Below are 18,180 nucleotides of genomic sequence, written 5' to 3'. Positions count from 1 at the left end.
TGGAAACAATATGTTTAAATATTATTACTATTATTTATTTATTTACTTATTTTTATCCTTTTATTTCCTAGACGCAGGAAACTTTTATTTTAGGGAAGTCGATTTTATGATAACAAAAAAGTTCTGTAATGGGAGATTAACTTTCTTTAAAAGTGGCAATCACAAGACAATAATTCGGCGTGCATGGGGGAATAAAATATAAGTTTGGTTACATGAAGAAATAAATGTGAAGATTTTCTTTTTTTCTAAAAATACCAATGTAAAGAATCGGGTTGGTGTAATTTAAGATGCACGATCTAGCGATTTACGATTCACGATGCGCGATCCATGCATAAAGTATGCTGATTATTCCTAATAATTATCATAAAACTTAAATTATATAACATAATTCTAAAACAATGGCATAATCTTTTCTCGCTTTTGTTTACCACGGTAAATTCATGCGACAAAAAAGAAATGGAACTACGAATAATTACGACCGTAAAATTATGAAAAAAACTAACTTGCATAATGTTGATAATGGAAGCTACCTTGTGAACATAATCTTACAATAGACAGAGAGTGAAAGTAAACAATGCACAAGAAATATTTTTGCTCTCCTCAGTTTTAACTTTTCGGTAAACAATTCCCCCTATATTGATTCAAGCTATGAAAAAGAGAAAGTACAGAAGGTGAATGCACGTGGCCTTCACTTTCTTTTGATCTATAACTGAATTTAAATTGAAAAGAGAATAATTTGTATAATCTTACATAAATGATGTTTTTGAAAATAATTGAGTTTCAGCGAATGAATTTTATCATGATTAGCATAATTACGCTTGAATTAACATATTTTACGCACGGATCGCGAATCGTGCATCGTAAATCGTTAGATCGTGCATCTTAAATTACACCAACCCTAAAGAATCTATCTATCGGTTTTGTCAACTTGTCAACTTTAAGGCTCCAGTGAAAAATCTAGGTGCATGCAATAATGATACAAGCTGATGTATTTTATCAGTCTTGATACTGGCAAGCTTAAACAGTCATTTTTTTCACTTTAGAAAGTACACAATTTTTTCAGGACAGCTTTTTACATCAAAATGTGAACGGAAAATGAGGTTTTTAGCAAATTGTCTAAGTTCATTATTTGATAATCTAGGCCAATCATCTCTGATCATACTTAATTTTTGTTTTTATTACAGCCAATAAATATGAAAAACAGAATCTACAAAAAGATTTTTTTAAATTAAGTTTTTCCCAAAATAAATGCAAAAAGTTGCGGACATAACTTTTTCCGTTCACAAAGTTATGTCCGCACACAATTGATTTACTAGAGAAGTGAAAGTGTTAATATCTACAGTTATTTGATTTTTAACCCTTCCCATCCATTAGAGAACCAAACCAAGTAACACTAAAATACCAGTTGTCCTTCATTGAAAAATATTCAATTTTGAAGTGAACAGGGTATGATTTCCGTTCACAATTTTGAGTTATGTCCGCACATTATTTTATCCTTTAAATTTTCAAAGGAGTTATCCTTACTCAGCTGAATCATTTTTCTACATCAAGGGTCATATTTGGGGTCATTTTATACAAATTTGAAGTCTCAAAGTCTACTTGTTGGGAGACGGTGAAACAAAACAGTTTCCCCAAAAATTAGTTATGTCCGCAACAAAAAGTTATGTCCGCAACAAATCATGAAGTTTTCTCAGCCCCCAAGCACCATTTTTAGGTTTCTTTGACAAATTATTACATTTGAGGTCATTTTAAGTTGGTTACAACCAGAAAAAAGTCTGATAATTTTCCATTGGCAAGATTTCAGTCTTTTCACCTCATATCATATGTATTTCATGTTGCGGACATAACTATTTCATCTAAAATGTTGCTGATAAAATGTATTTGCAAGCTGGCATGATGTTTTATTATATGGAAGTAGTGCTTAGCCTATTAGAAATAGAAAACAAATACTCTGATGCCAAGTTGAGGTCCAAAATGAGAATTTTAACAGAAAAATAACTTTTTTTGTTTCTTTGAAAATGACGGTTCTGAGCCTGCGAGTTTGAATAAAGGATAAATTATGCATTAATTTGCATATTAAATTCATTGTGTAGTGTTCACACAACATAATCTACTACACATTTACTCTCGGGTACCTAATAGCCGGGGGGGTTGGAATAAGCGGGGGGGTTGGAAAAAATCTCAAAACTTAATAAGCGGGGGGGTTGGAATAAAAATGTCCTGGGTGGAAAATTTTTGAAAAGGAGGCTAATACAGCTGAATTAGGACAAAAAAGGGAACTTTCAAAAACATTTTCCCAAAAATTAATAAGCGGGGGGATTGGAATAAGAATGTCCTGGGTGGAAAATTTTCGAAAAATTAATTAGCGGGGGGGGGACGGCTATTAAGTACCCGAGAGTACTTACAGACTGGTTAGATTTGCTCCAATAGTTCAAAATAGAGTCATATTCTGTAGCAAATTGTATGTTGCGGACATAACTATTTAAGGTATTTATCAGATTTTTAACCCTTTTAAGCACTTATGCTAACACTTTGACAATACTAAAGAGTTACATTTGTAAAAACCTTGCATTTACTTGCTTTTTTCAATTTTATGTGTCCTCTAGGGTCGTTCGTCTATTAGAAATATGAGAAAGTTTTAATATCATTGATAAGTCTTCATTTGTTCTTTTCAAAGAAAAACATGTAATAGCTGAATTCAAACCAAACCAAATCTTTTGGTTTTATATTGATTTAGTCTCTATAATATTCCTCAAATTTTGGCAACAGAAAAAGACATTCCAAAATCTTAAATAAAGTATGTATAATGTTCTATGGTTCTACCCTGGAAGAAAAAAAGTTATGTCCGCAATCAACACATCATTATTATACATTTAACCCTTTCTATTGAAAAAGTTGAGTGACTTTCACGGAAAAATGATATTTACTGATTATGAAGATGTACAGCAGTTGATGTCAAGCTCAAATCATAACTTTTAAAATTAGATTTTAACAAAAAATATATGTGGTTGGATTCTCTTTTACAAATAAATCTTCAATTTTCAGGAAATCATAGTTATAAAGACCTTTCAAGACAACAAATTTCAATGATTAAGTTTTGGTTCAAGTACAGCAAAGTTTTAAAAGCCAAAAAATAAATAAATTTAATGTCTATTGCTGATTTTGAATCAAATTTAGGAAAAAGTTATGTCCGCAACCACCCTGATACTTATGTTTTCTGAAAATTGAAGTCATTAAAGGGACCCCTCGCTTAAAAATGATAACAAGACACTCACTTCATAATCATATGAAATGCAACTTCCCAAAGTATTAGCACGCAAAACTCATTCTTCGCTCCATAATTACAAATTATAAATTTTGATGTTCACTCAACTTTCAGAAATTTCAAATGGCTTCTGAAGGCCTTCGAATTTTCTCGCGCTCTTGTCGCACCAAGTTGTCGACACAAATGCACCAGAAAATTAGAGTACGAGTGTAGAGGCCAGCTCTGGTTCGGACAGTCTAGAATCCGCGCTCTTCTCCTAAGAAAAGCCTTTGCTTGGAGTCGAGTTGCGGGTTTATGGAGAATCGGTATCGGCTTCAGAACTCCCAATGAGCCCTGGTTGTGTTTTTGGTTGGAAAAGGATAATTACAAGGTCTCAAAAGAAGGTTGTCTACTGCTCATTCCGACATTTTAAATTTTCCGGGGGTTTTGTTGCTTGGAATTGATTAACTAACAGTTAGGTAGGGTCAGGGTTGCTAGTAACGGCTTGTCACTGTGCCGGGTGCATACTCGGCGCCTTGGGCCCCGCAGGGTTGCTAGTAACGGCTCGAATTTCAGTCAGGTTATAAGTCGATGTCGGAATGAGCAGTAGACAACCTTCTTTTGAGACCTTGTAATTATCCTCTCCCGTGTTGGTTTCAGTCAGACGGAGACGCCATACTGTTTTCAGAGGAATTTTTCGATATCTCTACAGGAACTAGCAGTAAGTTTTATGTTCTTTGAATATGCTGTTAGGGGTTTTTGGACCAATATAATTTGATTTCATAAAGATCACAAACAAGCGAGGGGTCCCTTTAATAAAAAAATTATCCAGGAATAAAAGTGAAAGTCAAAACTTTATTTTTTCCAAATTTTTTCATCTCATTACCAGATTCATGCTCTTAAACGAACCCTCCCCAAATTTCTTGCTGGTTATCTTGTAAAATATATATAGGGATAAGTATCAAGAATCTTAGTGCGGAAATGGGAATCTTATACAAAACAACGGTACCACTGGAGTTTTTAATGATTCAAAATGAAAATCCTGATTAGCATAGCAAAAGGTATATCAAGATCGGTAAAGTTCGATATTGAAGATTGATTTATTGTTGCCCATTTCTTACGGCTTATTTAGCAGACGCCCACGCTAAAAAGCTTAAGAGCCATTTTTTTAAAAATCTTCAGAATAAAGAAAGTGTGATACCTCACCCTCCTAATGATTGTAAGGGATCGTTTTTAACTGGAACCATTTGAGCAACAAAAACATTGATTGAACTTGATCGAACTACGATATAAGTAATCAAAGTTTAATCAAACTGAAGATTTTCCGGTAAAGTTCGATTACGTTCGATCAGGTTCAGTAATTAAACACCTATGGTTCGATAACGAAAATCGGTTTGATATGGTTCGGTTGACATCGCCTGGGCTGGCATCGGGGAGGAAAAGCTGGAACTTTTTCTCAACCAAACTCATTGAACACCAATCAAACTTCATCAGATAAAAAACTGACTATTTGTCACAACTGGTTAACATTTAACACATTACTATCTGGTGAAAAAAGGAAAAAAAGATCATACCTGTGCTGTTTGTAGTTTTAGTGAAGAAGAGGGCTATGTGTTGATGTTTGCTGTTAGTGCTGTTATTGATATGAAATTGATTGTGGAAAATTAACTCTTTTTGTACTACTTACTGAGCATCATCAATTTATTGGTGCATTCACTAACTACACAAACATAAAATACTTAGTAGTAAACGAATAATAAACCTCTTTAAATACTCTACAAAAGACCAGAAAACACGATAAAGATTTATACAGCAGCAGCAAGCCTTCATATTGTTATCATCATTCATCACATTCGGTATGCTAAATATTTTTGGTGTTTTTCTCTTGTAAGACATGATATTTTGTGATTGTGTCAATATTTTTGTCAAAAATTGTCATTAAGTCATTAAAATAACAATTGAATGATTAATTAGTTTCATCCTTCTAAAACCACTCTCTTAGGGACCTCACAAGCTTCTGATTGGTGCCGTTTTATGGGTTTTATATCCATTCACACTATCAACATCACATTCTGTATTATAAATATTTTTCGTGTTTTTGTCTTTTCTTGCATCAGATTTTATGATTCTGTCAATCTTTTTGTCAAAAATTTTCATTAAAACCTTTTGGACCAGAATGCCGTACATATACGTCCTTGAGACGTACATACCTTATTGGAACTAATTTTCGCGGGTTTTAATTTTAGCGTTTTTTGCGGTTTTTCGTCAAAATCGCGAAAATTTGATCCCGCGAAAAATTTTGAGAGATGAAAACCGCGAAAATTAATTCCCGCGAAATACAATTTTTTTCCAATTTTATCGAAAAATTTGAAAAATCCCTAGGAAAATGAAAGAAATTTGTCCAAAAAAGGGCAAAACCGCGAAAATTAAAACCCGCGAAAATTCCAGAATGGAAAAAACCGCGAAAATTAAAACCCGCGAAATGCAATTTTCCGGATATTTTTTTTCGACCGCGAAAATTAGTTCCCGCGAAAATTAGTTCCAATAAGGTATACGCAATTTGATAGGCATGTCTTTCTCGCGCAATATCTTTAATTGGCTTGCTTTCTGATCGTTGAAAAATAAAGAAAAAGAAAGTAGAGAGTCTAAGCTTTCCGTTGATATATAATGCATTCAGAGAAAGGTCCCATTCCGAAGAGTTAAAAAATGATGTAATGGTTCCTAAAGAAGACATGTGATTGGTCAATACTTGTGACAAAGCGATGCGAGCGTATGATATCGCGGACTAGAAAAATGGAGGGAAAGCGATACGAGAAAATGGCTGAGAAAATTTTTACTTTGTCATGTTTGTCAGTTGTTTTACATATCAAGAGAAAATAATATTGGGTAATTAATTTCATGTACATGGTTGGGGAATTCACAACCTTTCTATCACACACATAAATTTGCCAATCACACTGCAGCACCAGGAGGTTTATAGGCTTTTCTAGCGGATACTAGCAGGCGCTCAATTTACCTGCAACAAACTAATCAAATTCTGTTTTGATCATCGTGCTTGTGAAGATAGATCTATATAGCACCCTCTGTTCGTCTTTCAAGGAAGCACTGACTTGGTTGCACATGTACCGTAACTTGGTCTAATGTCGACACCCCTCCTCTAATTCCGACACCCTTTTTATCGGCTGAAATTGATAGATAGAGAGGTTAAAACTGTTTTTCTTTGCTTAGTGGTCAGAGAGGAATAATGCTTTTTTAATCAGTGATTCATATTATTCCTGTCTCTAAAGAAGGGCGGCGGAATTAGACGAGGGATGTCGATTATAGGGTATCCACTTCTTATCTGGACAAGTATATACCGTGAGACTGGGTAACTTGCATCAGTGGAGGCTAACATCCAGAAGATCTCAATCGAACGGAATCAACGATCGAACTAGGCGAACCAAATCAAACGCAATCGACCGATTGAAATTGTCGATCGCAATCGAATCTCAATAGTCAATCGAACGTCAAAAATTCTGGGTAATATTCGATTGGTTCGATTGTTATTCGACTGGTTCGATCGTCGATTCCGTTCGATTGAGATCGTCTGGCTTTATTCTTGCAGCTTCCCAACAACCAAGCTCTCAAACATCACAAGCCAAATGAAATTACTTTCGATTTCCCATAGAAATTATGCGATGAACAATCCGGGGGTCAATGAATCGACGATCGAACGCAATCAAACGCAATCAAACATCAATCGAATGCAATCGAATATCAATCAAATCTGAAAATTGCGGTAATATTCAATTGGGATTCGATTGCGTTCGACAATCGAATTTCAATCGGTCGATTGCATTCGATTTGGTTCGACTGGTTCGATCGCCGATTCCGTTCGATTGAGATCGTCTGGTAACATGCATAGCCCTCAAATGAATGACCTGTCTGGTCTTTAAAATACAAAGTTAAATCAAAACAAAAATGGTAGAATAGAGGTGCAAGCGAAGCTGCATACCGTGAGTGGTCCTAAATCCGACAGCCCTGCCTAAATCCGACCCCCAAATAACTGTTGTGAAAAAAAATTCTATATGTACAAACATTCCCTCTCCAAGTTGAACAATAAACTATTGAAAGAACTCTCGAAACAAAACATCTAACAAGACGCAAGATGACTATAATGTCAAGATGTCAATTAATGTGATCAAAAAAGTGTGAGTTGTAAAAATAATTACCTCTTTTATATTTTTCTGAATCCTTTTTTCGTGTTTAAAACGTTTATCAATTTTGTAATAAAAAATTATTTTTTGTTTAAGAAGCAATTATTGTTTTGGTTCAATTGGTTCAGTGTAACAAATCTCTCAGTTTAGTTGACACTTTGGTATCTTCATTGCGTCACAGCGAAGTTGTTCGTTTTTTTTAGTTTGTATCTTTGAAAGACCCCATCGGATTTAGGCAGGGCTGTCGGATTTAGGACCACTCACGGTAGTTCATTTGTTTTGAAATTTTGCTGCTTTGATTGGTCAGTCATTTGAGGGCTATTCATGTTAGCCTCCACTGATGCAAGCTACCATCAACTGCTCTACTAACTTGAGATGGTTGGTTGGGGACTGGTTGATATCTGGTCTATATTTTCACTTACTGTACTGTTAAATCTCTTTGACAACAAATTTTTTTTCGTGTATTTTTTAATACGCCGTTCATTAAGCCAGACGTCCGCGCTCGATAGGATCGATCATCGGAACAGCTCGATGACGGATTGATATGTGATTGATGGATTACTTAACGATCAGGATAGGAGATAGATGGAAGATTCAGCCATTAAAAAGTCTTGAGCATCGATCCTTCGTTGATCCATTATTGAGCTAGTATTTCAATCGATCATTAATCGAGTTTGATTCGATAGGGTCGATAAGAGCGATAAAAGAGATGATTAGATCGATAAATAATCGATACTAATCTAAGCTTAAAGAAATCTTGAGTATCGATCCTCTATCGATCTCCTATCCCGATCGTTAAGTAATCCATCAATCACATATCGATCCGTCATCTAGCCGTTCCGATGATCGATCCTATTGAGCGCGGACGTCTGGATTAAGTCAAATCAAATGACTTTGGAGGTTCGGTGAAATGGTGACCAAATTGCCGTCCCATGTTTTGTCAGATAGTCCCCAGTTAGAGCAGTTGACGGTACCCGATCTCAGGGTAGGTGGTTTGACTGGACTATATTATAATGGGAAAGATCCAATCAATTTTTGGATAGGTCTGGCAGATTAACCAGGATTTGGGAAGGGTGGGATAATTGATCTGAAAATTCCATTGTGGAATCACAATATTCCATTGTGTTTGATTGCGTTCAATTGATTCTTTGGATCAGCTGGTTATTGACACAGGGTCTAGAGGTGATTCTGTAGGTGATATCAAATGGTCCATGGGTTAGGGTGCTCACAATCCTAGGTCCCCATTGTAGTACACAGTCCAAAAAGAGTGTGATATAATGTACCCCTTCCTCTATAATGCGCTGTATAATTAAACAAATGCTCTACTAACTTGAGATGGTTGGTTGGGGACTGGTTGATATCTGGTCTATATTTTCACTTACTGTACTGTTAAATCTCTTTGACAACAAATTTTTTTTCGTGTATTTTTTAATACGCCGTTCATTAAGCCAGACGTCCGCGCTCGATAGGATCGATCATCGGAACAGCTCGATGACGGATTGATATGTGATTGATGGATTACTTAACGATCAGGATAGGAGATAGATGGAAGATTCAGCCATTAAAAAGTCTTGAGCATCGATCCTTCGTTGATCCATTATTGAGCTAGTATTTCAATCGATCATTAATCGAGTTTGATTCGATAGGGTCGATAAGAGCGATAAAAGATCGATGATAGATCGATAAATAATCGATAACTAATCATAAGCTTAAAGAAATCTTGAGTATCGATCCTCTATCGATCTCCTATCCCGATCGTTAAGTAATCCATCAATCACATATCGATCCGTCATCTAGCCGTTCCGATGATCGATCCTATGAGCGCGGACGTCTGATTAAGTCAAATCAATGACTTTGGAGGTTCGGTGAAATGGTGGACCAAATTGCCGTCCCATGTTTTGTCAGATAGTCCCCAGTTAGAGCAGTTGACGGTACCCTACCCGATCTCAGGGTAGGTGGTTTGACTGGACTATATTATAATGGGAAAGATCCAATCAATTTTTGGATAGGTCTGGCAGATTAACCAGGATTTGGGAAGGGTGGGATAATTGATCTGAAAATTCCATTGTGGAATCACAATATTCCATTGTGTTTGATTGCGTTCAATTGATTCTTTGGATCAGCTGGTTATTGACACAGGGTCTAGAGGTGATTCTGTAGGTGATATCAAATGGTCCATGGGTTAGGGTGCTCACAATCCTAGGTCCCCATTGTAGTCACAGTCCCAAAAAAGGTGATATAATGTACCCCTTCCTCTATAATGCGCTGTATAATTAAACAAAAAAAGCACATTTCTTACAAAATACGTTACCTCACAATCCCATACGACCATTCTAGGAAAACTTTAATTACAATCAGAGATTGTCTGTGCCCAATTCAACTGCTTCTTAGGTCTGCTTAGGTTGCTATTACATGGTCTATGGGTTGTGGGGCTCCTTAGGTCCCAACCCAAAAAAGTTGTGAGGTAATGTACTCTTTCCTTTGGAATGGGCCTAAGCAGGGTCTGGATGGGTTATAGCAGAGTCTGGATGGGTTATAGCAGAGTCTGGATGGGTTATAGCAGAGTCTGGATGGGTTATAGCAGGATCTGGATGGATTATAGCAGGGTCTGGATGAATCCACAGAGCCTGGATAAACCTGAGTTTAATGATCAACAGGGCCTGGTTTGTATAATTCCGAAGGGTTGTTGCATTGGTAGGGTCTGAAAAGATCTCCATTATTATTGTTTTATATTATTAAAATTTATTTAGTAAAGAAGATCAGTCTACACACAATCTATTACAAATATATACAAATCATACATATAATACAGTGCCTGGCACTAATGTGTACCTACTCTGACCTACTGTGTAAAAAACAACTAAAAAGTAAAAATGCTCCAAATGAATAAGATTTGAGGTTTTAGAGACTGAAAGATGCTAAGATTAGATTGATTGAATAGTTGAGCTAAGGTTAATTCAAAGAGCTAACAATGTGAATCGCAAAAAAAATATATATAAATCTTATTTTGAATTTAAAAACTGATAAAAAAGTGGGATATAATAATTATATAAATAGGGTCAAAGTATAAGACTAAAAACCATCAGGGTCACAATCAATAAAATCAACTTGGTTTAAAAATAGATTGACAGGATCTGGATCAATTGACAGAGATATATTGGGTTATGGATCCCGACAGGATGATATAGACAGGACTGAATCACGTTTGACAAGGTCTTGATGAATCAGCATGTTTGGACAGATCACTAGGGTCTGGATGGATCTAAGTTAGGATCTGGGTTAGATCAGTAGGATATAGACAGATTATTGGGCAAATGGGTAGGATTTAGACAGGTCTGGATAAGATTTGACACTGTCTGGACAGATCAGCAGATTTGGATTGATTAGCAGGTTTTGTACAATCAGCTGGGTTTAAATAGATCAGCAGGACCTGGATGGATTGACAGGGTCTGAATAGATGGTTAGGGCTTGTACAGATGGGTAAGATATTGAATTTGATCTGCAGGATCTGTTGGACGAATTTGCAGGGTCTGTACAGATAGGGTATATTTTCAAAAAATAAAAGTGGTGACAACTGATGGTTCAGGTCCTAGGGACTGTTCAAATTTGTCAATTTGAATCAAATAAGCTTTCAAATACTTCTTAGAATGATGGCTAACTAAGGTGTAAAATTTCAATCCTGTAGCATTTATTGTTTTGGCTAGAGCCTATCACATATGGAACACTTTATCCATTTGTTGCGTTGTTGTCAGTCAGATTAGTTATCTCAATTGAGAAGATTCAACAAAATATAAGTAAGTATTTTTTGACGTGTACTGGTTTTTTTATACCAACTAAATTTTGAGTTTGGGCACCACCTGAGTAAATACTCAAATCGCAACCTTTGCAACAAAAATGGGAGGTGGTCAAATAATTTCTTTTTTATTAAGAGCTGAAGGAAAACCTGTAAGTATCAATTTGTCAATCTTTTTGTATAATAAAGAAACTATCCTGGTAAAGGATTTTTAAAACAATAATTTAAAATTTATTTGAAATATCTAACATTAAATCTGGATCTAGCTCATTGATTCTTCAGTGCGTGATTGTCCCATACGTGACAGGTGTGTTTCCAGAGACTCAGGAAAAATATAAAAGCCTTTGATGATTCAATTTTATACCAAAGTATTCCAGGAGGTGCCTAATAAACGTTCTTTCCCTATTTTTTAATTTGTTTAGGACTTTATTAGGAATCCTCCGATAAATAAATTTTTCTGAAAAGTACCAAAGTATAAAAGATGAGGCCATGAAAATTGAACCTTATTCGTGTGGATATTTTGGATTTTGAGATATTTGAACACATTTTTTTCAAATCTGTCACCACGCTTGTTTGTAAATATACCATGGGTAGGATTTAGACATGGACCAAGCTGGGTTTGAATAGGTTGGATATGGGTATGCAATACAGATTAACAGAGTCTGCAATTTAACCCTTTCCGGACGCACGGGCCACTGGGTGGCCCATGAATCGTGTTCCTATATGACGCACGGGCCACCGAGTGGCCCATAGCTTTGTAAAAGATTTTAACAGTTTTCGCGCCAAAATACAATAACATGGTTTTGAATAATGATTTTGAGATAAATTCCCCGTAACCTGCAAAAAACCGCTTTTCGATATCTTGTTTACAACTAGAATTATAAATTTTTAATGTTTGTTGTAAATTTACTCAGGCTAAATCTGTAAGGGAAAAATTGCTCAAAAATTTGAACAAAAAATCACTTTACTCAGATTCTTGGAAAGCTTATGACATGAAATTTTTTTTACCCGGTCAGTAATTCAATTCCCTAATTCATATTCAAAGTTCAAGGCGTAAAGCAAATGCCTTTTACTCTATTTCTTTATTCAAAGTCAAAAATTTTAGCTTTCCGAAAAAAAATCTGCCGATTTTTCGGTCACGTGACAAGGTGTCAGCCATATTTCAAATTTTTTTTTTGGTATTTCAAACCCCTATTACATGTGAAAAAAATGAGGTATTACTTATCGTGATATCTTTTATCAATCACTTTCTATTGCAATTTTAGTGAAGCCAGTCAAAAATCAAATTTTTGTTTGCGTCATATAGCCGTGAAATCATGCGTCCGGAAAGGGTTAAATAAGTTTTTTCTCTTTATGCCTTTGCTGAGGTTATGAGTACGAACGGATGCGAAAATCAATTTGTCCCCCGACTTTTCAAGGGCCGTAGGCGACGCACCGGACTCTGCAAGGCTTTGCCTATTGCAAGACCATATCTCCTGGCAAACAGATTCCATGGTCGACGAATAGTTAACAAGAAAAGAGTTTAAGGTGCCTTTAAAGGGATAAAAAATGAAACTTTATTAATCCAGGTATAGCAGATGAAAAATTCAGATCAAAGTCATATACAGATCCTTTCCAAGATTATAATATAATCCAAATTTTAGAATTTCCACTAAGGAGTCCATATTGAGGATCAGGATTGAGTCTAGAATAAAATGACCATGGTATGTAAAGGAAACCTGTCATTTGCCATGTGTCAAGTGGTCAATCATAATAAAAGAATTTAGTTCAACTATGGGTCTCCTTCTAGTCTGCTCTAAATGATTTTAGTTTAATGGCTAGCTTGTGTAAACACAAATTTTCCAAGTTCAAATTTCTCACTTTAATTTGGGTTAACCATAGTGAAAAGATTTCTAGAATTTGGATTGAGCTGGACTGAGTGAACTTCTGAATCAGTAGAATGTGAACTTGTTGTTAGGGTTGATGTATACAGCAAATGTGTAACTGTGAAAATTGGCAGACTTTGGGCTAATCAGAAGAGTGTAAATGGTCTGCATGGAGAATGGAGCTGGGCGTGAATTTTGACATTTTTCCCTCTCTCAAAGAATATCAAACCACAAATTCTCAAATTTGTGCATTTTTGTGTTGCCAAAAATCAAAGTAGCTGAACTGACTAATTATTTTATATACTTCCAAATTCATTGAAAGAGACTCTCGAGAGAGATATCGAGGAGAATATAACTTTTTAACACTTTTACCATCCTCAATTTCCCTCAATTTATTTTCACAATAATTTGGAATAAATAAATAAATAATAAAAAATTCAGACTCTGATAGTGCATGTTATTACAAGGATAATTTTATCAGTTAATAAGTTGATATACTTTGAGCTAGATAGCGATTTTATGCGCATTGAAAAGATTATCGTGAGTGGGATATTATCAACAAAAAAATTTCAAAATGGAGATGAAAAATGAAAAAGAAATTCTTGCTCTGACAAACATTGATATTATAAATATTGGCGTTTATTGAATCAGATATCTTACCAACAAAGCATACATAGTTTTTTGTAAAGAATTCTTTTTCAAGAGTCACAAGGCTCAATATCGAGAAATTTTTAAGAGTTTTTCAAGAATAACACTGAACCTCAAATTTTGGCCGAAGAGGGTTCTTCTCAGACAACTTCTATGTTATTGAATGGTTGTGAAGAAGTAAATTGCACAGGGAAAAAATCTAAATTTTTGAGACGAATTTTCGTGGCATATTCAAGTAAAATCATCTTTTAATATCTTCAAAACTTAAAAGTCACTTAAGTTCGGGAAAAATTAAGAATTGCGACGCTCATTGTGTATTATTTTCTGTATCTTTTTAGGTAAAAAGAGGTTTGAATTCTGGTCATTGCCGCGTACTCTCGTGTAGATTCTACCACAAATGGATTAAAGATTTAAAAGGACACCTCGGGCGCGCTCATAATATGACGTTGGTATCTCATAAAAAATTACCTCCGTCTCAGCTCAGTAGTGTCGTACAGAAAAATAAGGGTAAATATCATATGAAAAGTAGGAAAATTGAGCTATGTAGCCTAAAGGGGTGTATACACTATATGCAACCTCAAACGGATCTTACCCGACATTTAAAAAACTGTCACGCTGGTATGACGAAGAGGGAATATTATGCTAAAAGGTACTATCAAATTAAGTTTATGAACGTCTGACCATCTCGTTTCTTTTTAATCGGCCTATGAACCCTATGAAGGCAAAAGTGGGCGGGGTATGAGGTAAAAGGGGTGACCTGATCTTTCATGGGGGCTGCAGGATTTTAAGATTTATTTTTTTAAACTGGTCACAATCCATTTTACCTTCAGTATTTAGATATTTGCCATTTGTATTTTTAATTCATTATAAGCCATAGTGTCTAGGTATTTAGTACCTCATAATGTATACATGTTTTTTCTTTTATAAGCATAACGTTTATAAGCATATGCAGGCTCAGTTTTTGGTACCTAAACAATGGCTCTATTGTTTGAGAACAATAGAATGCTAAGCATAATGCGAGCCTGATGTAGGGGCAGTCACTTGCTTATAAAAAAAAACATGTATTTGAATAAATGAGAAAGATTTTTAAGCATTCATTGAACTTTAATGTATGACAACAGCCTTTGATGGTTAAAGCCGAGAAAGTCTGGGGGGGGCTATCATGAATCGAATTTTCTGGAGGGCGCTAAGTGAAAAGGGGGACCTGAATTTTCTGGGGAATTTGTTTATAACTCGTTTAAAATCTTTAAGCATCGTTATTCATTTGTCTTGTTTAGCAAACCAGATGTATGCATAGAAGACCAACCGTTTTCAAGCTTCTCACAAAGCCAATCATTGGGTCCAGCCGTAACTGAGTTAGATATATTTGGAAAAGGTATGACAATTCGATCTTTAATGATTGGCACAAAAACTTATGCTGAAATAAACTGGGCAGAACTCGTAGACTAGAAAAATAGTCGTTAAAATCAGGTCCCAATACGACAAAATTCAAGCTCAAAAGAAAAAGAATTGTATACCCTGGACTAGTCTCGTCTTCTTCTTAGTTTTTGGCTAAATTTCAGGCCAAATTCTTATAGAAATTCAAATTCTCGTGTAAAACCGTGTATTGAAATACTTAAATCATTTCAGAGTGTAACACCGACATATCACTCTGAGGAATTCTTTTGAAGCCTGAAAAATCCTATTTTTTCCAGAAATGTTTTTCCTTTATTGATTATAGATGCTAGCGATAGCGAGAAAGTGAATCAAAATCTCACAAGTGATGAAAAAAGCGATGGCGAAAGAAGTGTTCTCGACTCTGATGTATCACTTTCTTCGCCTTTTTATCCTGGAATCATTAGTCCAAGTCCTAAAAAAGGTTTGTTAAATATTCCGCTTCTGTATTCTTTCACTTCAACGTAGAATGCATTAGGCGTACAAGCTATCGCGAGCAGAAAGTTTTGCGAGGTCGAAATTTATGACAAAAAAAGGCCAATTTGTGAAAATCGCGAAAGTTTCTGCTCGCGAAAGTTTGTATAATTAAAGCTGATTAAAGTAAAACATTTGGTTGCTTTTCTCGAACATAAATGATTGATAGCATAAATAGGTCTCACTCTATTTTGATTTGCTTGATGTGATTAATGCCAATGATGTATCCTTTTCCTACCGATATTTTAAAAACATACGTGTACGTACAAAAAAAGTTTCAAAATGATACATGTTAGATTTAGATTTAATATTTAAACCATATCAATACTACAAGTTTGGTGTTATGTGTCGACACATAACATCAATGATGTAAAACAAAGTACTTATTTTTTTCTAAAATGCAGGCCTCCCTGTTATGTGATGTTATTAGACCCTGTTATTAGACCCTCCCCAACAACAACACTAAAAGAGTATCAAACGTACTCTCTTTCCCGTTGTTTCAAGGAAGCTGACTTTTGTAATCTTTATTTTTTCATTCGACAGATCTGGATATCACACGAGTTTCACGAAGAGTCATACTACCGGAATTATGATAAAGAGTTTTATATACACAAACATTTTATATCTTTACGAAAAATAAACAATTTCTGAAATAACACGCTGTTAGTCTCTTTAAAACTTTTGATCATGGTGTAATTTATTTTCATAATTGTGTACATCACGTCAATCCATTTTGGGGGCTATTTTGCGGTTTTTCGTATATTTTTATGGATTCTTTTTCTATTGTTTTTGTAAGAGATTTCTTGAGATTTATTTGGATGGTTTACACCATGTTCAATAGTATCTGATTGTTTTCCTTTAGCCTCCGAAATTAATCGGTTAAATTTTATCCAAAGCTGTACAGTAGACTCCCATTTGTTCGAACCTGCACTTATTCAAAATTTTCGGTTATTCGTAGTCAGGTCTCTTTCCCCTTGGATTTCCTTACTCGACTCAGGCAAAAACTCTCTGAGGTATTCGAAATTTGGTTATTTGAATTTTCAATTCTTCAAAGTGGTTTCTAGTCCCCGTTGGACCAGATCTAGGCTAAATTCCCCTCAGTTATTCGAAGAAATCGTCTACAAAAAAACATATTTGCACGTCTCCGTGCAAAAGCACATTTGATTTAAACTTTCGTGATTTCAGTCCTCCTCCGAAATTTGATAACTGGCGTGATATTATTCTCCCCTAGACGCAAGACTATAATTAGCCAGTTGGGGAGAATCAATCCGCATTTTCTCGAAATAGCTCATACCCCTATCGGCCAAATGTTATCTAATCTAAGGCTGTAATTAGCCAGTTGGGGAGAATCAAGCCGCATTATTTTGAGTTTTCGTTTTCTCGAAATGACTTATACCCCTATCGGCCAAATGTTGTCTAAGGCTGTAGTTAGCCAGTTGGGGAGAATCAAGCCGCATTATTTTTCGTTTTCGTTTTCTCGAAATGACTTATACCCCTATCGGCAAAATGTTATCTAAGGCTGTAGTTAGCCAGTTGGGGTAAATCAATCCGCATTTTTTTTGAGTTTTCATTTTTTCGAAATAGTTCATACCCCTATGGGCCAAATGTTATCTAAAGCTGTAGTAAGCCAGTTGGGGAGAATCAAGCCGCATTATTTTGAGTTTTCGTTTTCTCGAAATGACTTAAACCCCTATGGGCCAAAGTTATCTAAGGCTGTAGTAATCCAGTTGGGGTAAATCAATCCGCATTTTTTTTGAGTTTTCATTTTTTCGAAATAGTTCATACCCCTATGGCCCAAATGTTATTGCCCCGCAGGGGCTTTTGTTGCTTCACGTAGCGGACCTGCTCGCCAGAAAAATATTCATATTCATATTCATATTCATGTTTCGTCCGATTCTGAGCGGGCCGCGCGCGGTTAAAAAATGTTCGCGCGCGATATCTCTTTTGCTGCTACTTGTATTGATTTCCTAGCTATGGACGGACAGAGAAGGTAGCTTTCCTAGCTATCCACGATGGTTGAAATTTGACAATGACTTGCTTTTGTAGCTAGCTGTGTCTTTTTGCTGAACAAGAAAACAGAAAAAGGTAAAAGGTAATATTCAAATATCTATGAAAATGTCTAAGAAAAATCATGATGAGCCTTCTTCAGAAGGAATTTCTCAGAAATTTATTGAGCCTTCTTCAGTTTCTGATGAAGGAATTTCTCAGAAAATTATTGATGAGCTTTCTTCAGAAGAAGAACAGATAGATCAGGAGAGGTACGTGTACAAAAATGATAGAGGTAATAGAGACTTACATTTTATGAATTTGTGTAGACACCAAGATTCAGTGTATACATGTGCAGTAGACTCATTTTTGGAAGTAGCATATTCTACGTTTGGCCCATACATTGCTGAAATTGAGACACAGAGCTTATTCTTTGATTTGTTAACAAATTGTTTGAAGTCATACAGTATCATTTTAAATTCAGACATCACAGACAATAGAGAAAATGAAGAAAACTTATCTATTATTCGTCAGCCTGTT

General features: G+C 35.4%; 2 protein-coding genes across 4 annotated transcripts in view; one reads left to right on the top strand and one right to left on the bottom strand.

The window, feature by feature from the left end:
• The window catches only part of LOC136801665 (probable serine/threonine-protein kinase DDB_G0267514), a 41,256-nt gene extending 37,653 nt beyond the window's left edge, over positions 1-3,603 (bottom strand). The window contains exon 1 of the mRNA XM_067058310.1: positions 3,276-3,603. Within this exon, the coding sequence (XP_066914411.1) occupies positions 3,276-3,286 (11 nt within the window). The 5' untranslated portion in view covers positions 3,287-3,603. The remainder of the gene's footprint in view (positions 1-3,275) is intronic.
• Positions 3,604-3,773: 170 nt separating this feature from the next.
• On the top strand, positions 3,774-16,312 carry LOC136801666 (uncharacterized). Of its 3 annotated transcripts, none has more exons than XM_067058312.1 (5): positions 3,774-3,965; positions 14,085-14,395; positions 15,024-15,121; positions 15,467-15,604; positions 16,198-16,312. In XM_067058312.1, exons 2-5 carry the CDS (start codon positions 14,187-14,189, stop codon positions 16,245-16,247), a joined length of 495 nt encoding a protein of 164 aa, XP_066914413.1. In that variant the 5' UTR covers positions 3,774-3,965; positions 14,085-14,186; the 3' UTR covers positions 16,248-16,312. The 3 variants fall into 3 exon arrangements, with proteins under 3 accessions (XP_066914413.1, XP_066914414.1, XP_066914412.1); XM_067058313.1 differs by lacking the exon at positions 3,774-3,965 and adding an exon at positions 12,406-13,981; XM_067058311.1 differs by lacking the exon at positions 3,774-3,965 and having other exon boundaries at positions 13,988-14,395.
• The last annotated feature ends 1,868 nt before the right edge of the window (positions 16,313-18,180 follow it).

The sequence above is a fragment of the Clytia hemisphaerica genome, unplaced genomic scaffold (genome assembly GCF_902728285.1).
Source record: "Clytia hemisphaerica strain Z4C2 unplaced genomic scaffold, Clytia hemisphaerica genome assembly, whole genome shotgun sequence".
NCBI classification, from domain to species: domain Eukaryota; kingdom Metazoa; phylum Cnidaria; class Hydrozoa; order Leptothecata; family Clytiidae; genus Clytia; species Clytia hemisphaerica.
Note: the sequence above shows the minus strand (reverse complement) of the source record. Positions and strands in the feature narration are given on the sequence as shown.

Coding starts and splice junctions, on each gene's coding strand:
- LOC136801666 (XM_067058312.1), top strand. CDS start 14,187: ATGACGTTGGTATCTCATAAAAAATTACCTCCGTCTCAGCTCAGTAGT. Junction 14,396..15,023: donor AGGGAATATTATGCTAAAAG/GTACTATCAAAT, acceptor TGTCTTGTTTAG/CAAACCAGATGTATGCATAG. Junction 15,605..16,197: donor TAGTCCAAGTCCTAAAAAAG/GTTTGTTAAATA, acceptor TTCATTCGACAG/ATCTGGATATCACACGAGTT.